The following is an 8,126-nucleotide window of genomic DNA, read 5'->3' on the forward strand; positions in this document are numbered from 1 at the left end:
AATATCATCCTTCCTGATCTAGACACTGGTTTTCAGCTGCTACTGCCCAAAGGCATCAACAACAAAGCTGCTTTAATCATCTGAGAGCTTGCTTTTTCTCCCTTTAATATCAATAAAATTTCTATCAGATGCAAAGACTGTCTTATAATTTGTGGCCAAGCTGCACTAATTAAAGAACCTCCAATCTTCAAGATTTCAGAAAACATCAAGTACAAAAGAGTTAGGAGCTCCACACTTACAGTGTGCCTCTCAATTACAGGTTTTTTGGGCAAAGGTGAGCATAGTTCTCACTTTTTCTATTGAGAAGAAGCTCTTTCCATTGATACCCATGCTTAATTCAACATTGTATGTAGTTTCTTCTACGCAGACAGCAGAAAAGCATGAAAAACGCCACATGCCTTCTCCTACCACTCGGTGGTTTCCCTTCACTCAATACTACCTGAAAAAGACCTTCTTTCCCAGAAAGAAACCACCTTTCAGTTTTCAAGTGCAGGCTCTGTAGCAAGCGTTACGTAGTACATCATCTTTAAGGCTAGTTCCTGTGCAAGCGACATGGTTTCCTTTGCTGTAAGGGAGCTTGAGATGATCCTGCTGAACTGGCAAGGAGCCTAACCCAGCTTCTCAGATGCTTTGGCAGAAGGACGAGCCGTGCCACAAAATGGATAACTGAGATTTCTGGGTTTATGAAAACCTCAAGTCATTTACAGAAGGTAAGTGGGATGTGATCATGGACAATCCTTTTATTGACAAACTGAAGAACAAAATCTTACCTCCTGCTTTGATTAGGGAAATTCTTGCCCATGCCCATTGCAAAACCACCTGACTGTAAACTTCCAAAATTGCTCACAGTACTTTTGAAAGAAGCTAAGAAATGGGACTCTATGAGCAATGGAAACTGAATAAAGTATCGCCTGCCTTAATCTCCCAAAGCTGAAATCTGGAAGTTACCAAGTACAGTAAATTCTGTTCAAGCTGGGTGGCAAATACCTTTCCCATTAATCACGTTCCTGGATGCCTTTTGCTTGCATTCAGTCTAAGATAAAGTGCCTGGCCCCCTGAATTAAAGAATATAAGAACCAAAGGCAGTCTGCCTTTCCTTTCCAACACAGACAGGCACCATTTATTAAAATTATGGGATGAAAATCTGCCACTGGCTCCAACAGCAACAACCTCTCTGAGGACTAAAACTTCCAAGAAAGCAAGTAAAGCCAAAAGGATTTTTCTTCAAAATCTCATTTCTTAAGGTCTTCAAGAACTTGGAAACTTAGCAAGGTGCATATAATGAAGAACAGAATCTCATATCCATATCAAAATTTGAATTTCCTATGCATTTTACTTCACTCTTTCATTCCGTGGGTATTTATGCCTATTAGGATTGGACTAGATAGTACTTGCTAAGTGCTAACCCGCAATCATGAATTCTGGATTCAATACATGTTTGTAAAAGAGAATATTACTCTGCCTCTTCCTTAGATTTTGGGAATCGCAGAAAAATTGTATCAGCTTTTACCATAAAACTCAGAAGGTGAAAATGAAAAGCACCCTCTAAGAGCTACAAAGTAGATGTTGGTAAGTCCAGAGAGACACCACACTCCTGCTCTATATGATGCTACAGCCATGCTCACCTGTGGAAAACGAAAGAGAGGATTTCCAAAACACAGCAAGACGTAGCTTGTAACAGGCTGAGAGAAAAGGCAGTAAGTGCAGCCAGATTTTTTACAAAACTTTGTTATACTTGCAGTTGTACACCAAATTAAAACCAGAAGGACTACACGACAGTTTAAAGCAGAAAATCCAACATCCAGTCTGAGTGCCTGTCCAAAAAAGGCCAACTTTTCCACAATTAATTCCAAGTTATTCTTCCATCCTCCAGCATCCTTGCTCATAGCTATGTGCACGTTGGCTGGCTGCTGGTGAGAATTTCACTCCAGAGCTGTATCAGGTACTCAGGTTATCTCCCTCAGTGAGGTAGATACCTCAGGAGGTTATCTCCTCCCTCAGTGGGATTTATCTCCGTACAACCGATGGTATTTGTTCAGACAGTTTCCTGTAAAGCCAGCGACAGATTTCCTTATCTTGTCTTTTAAGTAAAGGGTAAACGAGGTTCCTCTTCAGTCTCTAAAACTTGACAGAATAGGAGGAGTCTATCTACTTTTTCTAAGTATGCTGCGTCTTGCAGGAACATATCTAAAGTGTTTTATCCTTGTGCAATGCCCCCCCCCCCCCGTCTTAATTAGTACCATACTGAAATTCATAGGCAAAACAAATGACTAGAAAGAAATTTCTTACAGACGTTAAGTAACAGCTTTCACTGTCAACTGAAAAGAAGAACAGCTGGAAGGTCTGCTCAGAAAAAAGTCCTGAACAATGAGGAAACCCACAGGGTGCATCCCTGGGCACCGCAGGGTCACAGCACCATCGCTGCATACCTCGGCCGGGCTTTCCTGTCTGCCTGGGTGAGGAAAGAGATGGAAAAGAAGGGAAGGAAGGAAGAAAGAAAAACTGCTTTTAAACAAACAAATGAAAAGCAAATTACTACAAAGCCTTATCCTGTGGACAGCTTTACTTTGATAGAAATGGGTAGATTGGATATGGTCAAGCACACTGAGCACCTTGAATAAAAAAACAACCTTCAGAGAACTTCATTTTTTGTACGCTAAACTCTTTTGAAGATGCACCTGTTGAAATTACTGGCATTGGGTGCTTTAAATCTCTCCACCTCTCCAAATTTAGAAAAATTTGGTCCCAACAGACTACATGTGACAGAGCAGAGCTTGGTCCTCTACTACTGCTGCTGCTGAGATTGCAGAAATGGAAAATTGTTAAGACTCTAGGGGCCATTTCCACCTTCTCCCTGCTGTGAGATCTGCTTCCTTGATTGTTTCTTGTCTAGTATTAGATACCCAAAGCAAAAATTTTCTATCAGCAACCTTGAAACCTCTGGCACAATCTCTCAGGGCATACTACTAAGTTGTTTTAACAGCCACTTTAATCTTTTTCCCCAATTTCATGATTGCACCCTGAGTCCGTAACTCCCCACTACCGCCCTATACCGCTCCCTGTTGGGTGTAACACTCATTAAATATCATTAGACAAATCATGCAATGAGCACCTCCCATCACAAGTTTAGCCCATGCCTCATCAAACTGAAAGCATGAATTTTTTTAATAAACTCTTTTCACACGACCAATTCCCAGTCTTCTAATTATTACTGCCATTTTTTAAACTCCATCTATTTCACTCGCATCCTGAATAATTCACACGTAGCCCCACCAAAACCCTACAAAGAACGATTATCTCTGCCACAAGTCTTTCCTTCTTTTTTTAAGGGCTCAGTCCAAAACCTAGAGGAATTATTATTAAAATTTATTTTAATTTCAGGGGTCTTTAAATCATTTTACTGCTTATAATGTGTGTGTATTTAAAATATCTTAAGGATCTTAAATAAATGGAAAAAAATATTTTTCCGTAGGTATGGTTATAAAAACAGGGTTGTGCTACACAGAACAGAAGACACCTTTGAAACTGCTGTGGTTTCAATACTAGTAATGCTGCAGTGCATGTGGTCTGGCTTTCTGCCCCACACCTCCTTGCTGGCACTACATGGCCTCCTGCTCTCCCCTATATAGCCTCCACCCACCTTCTCCCAGTGGACACAAGCTGTCCTCAGCGCTCACAGGAGTCTCCGCTGACTCATTTTTCCATTATTTTACTATGACATTAATTTCCTTCAGGTAGGATTAAGGAATATTGCATCTTGATGTTTTAGTCACAATTTCATTCCACAATAATGACCGATTTTCAATAATTTCTGCTTGAAAAAGACAAAAGATTTTGTGATGGCTTGCAAAATGTAACTTCACCTATATATATATATAGTTTCTTAATGCAGAGATTTTCTGAGCACAAAAATTGTTTTGCAAAACACTGCCATCCGCAAATAAGTCTTTAGGCAGCTTGTGAAGTACCTGTCCGCAATTCAAACTTCACAAGGATGAGCCCTGCCCTTGCAATTTCAAACACAGCCTCACATGTACCGTGCTGTGAAGACCACTTGAAAAATTACACATTGGCATCGTATATTCTCTTCTTAGGCATTATTTGCTGCAGGAAATGCACACTACTAGGTCAATAATTATATTAGCTGACTGTCAGGTATGTCTTATCTCAAGATATTGCCCCATGTACAAGTATACACAAATCTCAACGATGTGCAATTTGGCTGGTTCAATACTATCACTTCTTTCTTAAGAACACAGAAGTTGAAGTAGGTTTAGGTGGAAATCACAGTCTCTGCATTCAGTAACCAAGACTGGATGCCTTCATCATTTTCTCTGGGATTCCTTTCTTCGACTGGTCTGACAAGGCTGGCGCCTATTCACCTGCGGGGAACTGCACAGAGCAAAGCATCTCCCAGGCTCTACCTGGGGGTGCTCATGCTGAGAGCCATGTTCTCACTGGTTTATATAGACACCTACACGTATGTTTGTACATATTTTTTTACATAATTTTACATAGCACATAATTTTTGTCCTTGTTTTGTTCTCCTCTCATCCCTCAAACAACGTGAGCAAACAGACTTTCGGAAATTAGAAAACCTGTAGATTTGTACACATGTTGATGAAGAAACCCTATCAGTTTATTGCTGAAAACTCCATCCACCCCTTTAGCCCTCAGTCCCTCATTTCCATTCATTACATTGTGTTTTAGCTTAAATGTTGTCTAAATAAACCACAAGGCTTTACAATACAGGGACATGGCTTCAGACAAATTAAATTATCATTACAGCAACAAGAAATTAAATTACACCACCATGACAACAACCATGCAGCAATCCTTCTGCACATTCAAGCAGTCATGTTTAACTCTGCCCCACACAATTTTGGCTAACCCCCCCACCTTGCAGGCAGCAGCCCAGCATGCTGCAGAGCTGACATGCCACCCAAATAATTTTCTCTGCTGCAGGCTGAGGTTAGTGCGGCAGGAACTAACTTGAAGGATGCCAGTGTTCAACCACAGCAAGCTTCTGCTGCGAAGGCAAGGAGATGGGGGCACGAGCCCTCCACCAAGCTATGTGAAGGGAAATGCAAAAATCTAGTGCTGAAACCAGGACATATAGATTGCAAATATAAATTTATTTACTGGAACACTGGTTGGGAGGGAGCACTAGAGATGATCTAGACCAAACTTTCACTTGAAGTAATACTCAGGATTTCCTGTCTTGAGACTACTGATATTTGGGCCAATATGAGTGAGCATCCCAAAACGTACAAAGTTTGGAGAACGTCACTGGCTGCAGTCTCTGAATAAGGTGTGCGAGGCAGCATCCTTGAGCTTGTTATCTCACGACCTCCCTCACCAGTGCCGCCCCATTCAAGCACTATGGATTGACAGTTCTACTGACAAAAAGCAGGTATCTCCTTTCCCTTTTTACTGAGGACCCCCCTGCATCATCTCTGGAGGAAAAAAACCCCAAAGCTCCCAGGCCCCCAGTAAAACTCACCAAACCTTTACAAAGCTGGCTAAAAAATGCACTGCTTATTTAATCTACAGAATCAGCGATTCAGCCCGCTTCCTCTTCAAACGAGGAGAGCTCACCACGGCACTCGGTGTAAGACAGATAAGCAAGGTCTGAATCTTGCAGACTCCAGCCTCAAGATGAGTGGTAGGTTTGGTGAGTTGGTTGGACTTCACTCTGTTTTGATTTAAGATGCTCTTCCTGATTCCTTTTCCTTCTTGGAAATACTAATTTACAGGCAGCCTCTATACAAAGTGCCTTGTTAATTATTTTTCAAAGCAAGAATTTAGAGTGGGGGACCCTCACAGCAAGAGCAGCAGGCTTGAGCCAGGGGATAAGCACAATGCTTCCTTTTTTCACAATGGTTTAGCTTTATCACTTGCCTCTGCAAAGATGTGATAGGCAAACTAGGGATGTGTCTAAAGAGCATACAGCTCTCAGCAAGGCAAAGGCATGCTTCCTTTGAGCTACAGGGAAGTCTCAGATACCTACATCCAGTCCAGTTTCACACATGTCCAAACAGACATGGATTTCCCAACCAACCCTCTGGCATGAGCTCCCTGTTCTAATTCTAGATGGTGTCCAGGGCAAAGACCTGTATGATTTCCTCTTGCACAGCTGTGAAGAAGCTAATAAAGCTCCCTGAATCTCCTACTTTTTTTTTTTTTTTTTTTTTTTTTCCTTCAGTAATTAGACATCAGCCTTTTCAGGCGCTCACAACTGCCCTCACTCAGTCAGGGACCAGAAAACTTGAAATGCTGAACTGTGGAAATGCAATTTTGGCTGCAGCATGGGGATGAGTGTAAAGAAAAAAAGAAGTCCATGGGCACTGCACCCTTGTGGCTCTGATGGGACCTGAAACCACCCTCAATGGGGCAGGAGAGGATGACAATACTGAGGCGACATTGTAGAAAAATCTCCGCACGTGAGACTGGCAGCTTTGCTGATTGCTTTTTGGGTGAAGGCCATGTAATATTTGCACGTCCTTCCCACTATGGGAATCTCTTGAAAGATCCATTGTGATTTCAAAGGAGTCCTAACAGAGGAGCAGTTCAACATTTGCACTCCCCCTACACCACAAAAAAATCCCAAAGCAACAGAATAAAAGGACAAGCTCGGCTGTGGGCACCACCCAGGAGTCACCCTACAGTCTGAATCATCGGCACCGAGTTTGATCTCCCACTCCACAGCAGTAAGGACTCTCGCAGGCTTCAGATGCATAATACATAATATACTGGAATAGGGCTTCCTTTTCACATGCAAACCTTTATTTCGCTTGTAAATCTCCAGCCTTAAAATTTGCTTTGTAAATACTTTACCTGCTACCCTACCGACAAGGAGAGCAGGTGACAGGCAAGAGCAAGACATATTTCATCTTTTAACTACTCAAATAACAAAAATACCCCCCAAAATACAGAATTATGCTCTTTTCCTTTGTAGTTTAATAGTGATATGCATAAATTTAAAGCAAATTTTTTTTGTTTTCTCTCTCAACATTTTAATGGGTTAAAAAATTGTTCTTGCACAGGTCTGAATAGTTTACCTAAATACCCACCTAGCAGTTTTCCCACTGCCTTCAATGGGCTTTGCAAAACATCAGGCCATATGGTCTTGATCCAATCTACCTTGGCAAAACCCAGTGCCTGGAAAGTTTCAGCTGCCGGTGATGGGGAATTGGGACCTTACTGTCCCCACGGACAGTTTCAGGCTGCATCTCTCCACACTCTTGAAAGTTTTTACTGTCTGCTCTTCAGCATGTCATAACTCACTCATCGGGACTTTTTAAAGCATTGCCGTTTAAGAAAGCCCATCCCACTCTGTCCCCCTCCGAACCAGCCCAGCTGTGTCCCCAAACCCCGCTGACCCCACCGGCTCCCGAGTCCTGCTGCTGCCCGGGGTTCCCGGCTGGCCGCTGCACCGCGCCCGGCTCCGGCTCCGCTCGGCACCCCGCCGCGCGGCGGGGGCTCGGGATTTCCTCTCCTCGCCCCCCGGGGGGGCTTTTTTGCGAGCTTTCCCCACCAGAAAGCACGACTGCAAGATGCAGTGCTCTCAGAAAAAAAGCCCCGGGAAGCAGCCGGCCGCTCCGCCTCCCCCTCGCAGAGCCCTACCTCGGATGTAGGTGCACTTGCTCTCGTCCAGCAGGCTGGAGGCAGAGCCGCCCATGCTGCCGGGGAGCGCTGCTGCCGCTGCCGCCGCTGACGACGACGCCGCCGCCGCCGCCGCCGCCGCCCGGCCCGGCCCGGCCCCGCGCTCCGCGGCCGCTTCCTCCCGCTGGCGCCGCCTCTCGCCCGCCGCCGCCAAAAGGAGGTCGGGCCCTGCTCCGGCCCTACTCTCTGCCTTCCACACCCCCACCCCCGCCCCCGCCAGCCGACCTGCCGTCCTGCCCTGCCCTGCCCCGGGGTCGCCCCTCGCCACTCCCAGAAATGTGGGAGCAGAAGACAGAGAGGCAATGGAGAAGGCGTCCATCTGCCAGGTGAGCGGGGTGTGCCTCTATGCGCACATGCCCCCATCTATTTTCTTTGGCCCATCAAAACGCGCGGCGCTGCCGCCTGCTCTTGCCCTCCTGTCACTTGCTACCCTCATCTCAAAATCCGCATCCCCTTGGAGA

At 44.6% G+C, this 8,126-nt stretch overlaps 1 protein-coding gene across 1 annotated transcript in view; it reads right to left on the bottom strand.

Annotated features, from left to right (window-relative positions):
* NIBAN1 (niban apoptosis regulator 1) overlaps positions 1-7,794 on the bottom strand; it is a 70,273-nt gene extending 62,479 nt beyond the window's left edge. Inside the window, exon 1 of the mRNA XM_030033158.2 lies at positions 7,627-7,794. Within this exon, the coding sequence (XP_029889018.1) occupies positions 7,627-7,681 (55 nt within the window). The 5' untranslated portion in view covers positions 7,682-7,794. The remainder of the gene's footprint in view (positions 1-7,626) is intronic.
* Between the last annotated feature and the right edge of the window lie 332 nt (positions 7,795-8,126).

The sequence above is a fragment of the Aquila chrysaetos genome, chromosome 12 (genome assembly GCF_900496995.4).
Source record: "Aquila chrysaetos chrysaetos chromosome 12, bAquChr1.4, whole genome shotgun sequence".
Lineage (NCBI taxonomy): Eukaryota > Metazoa > Chordata > Aves > Accipitriformes > Accipitridae > Aquila > Aquila chrysaetos.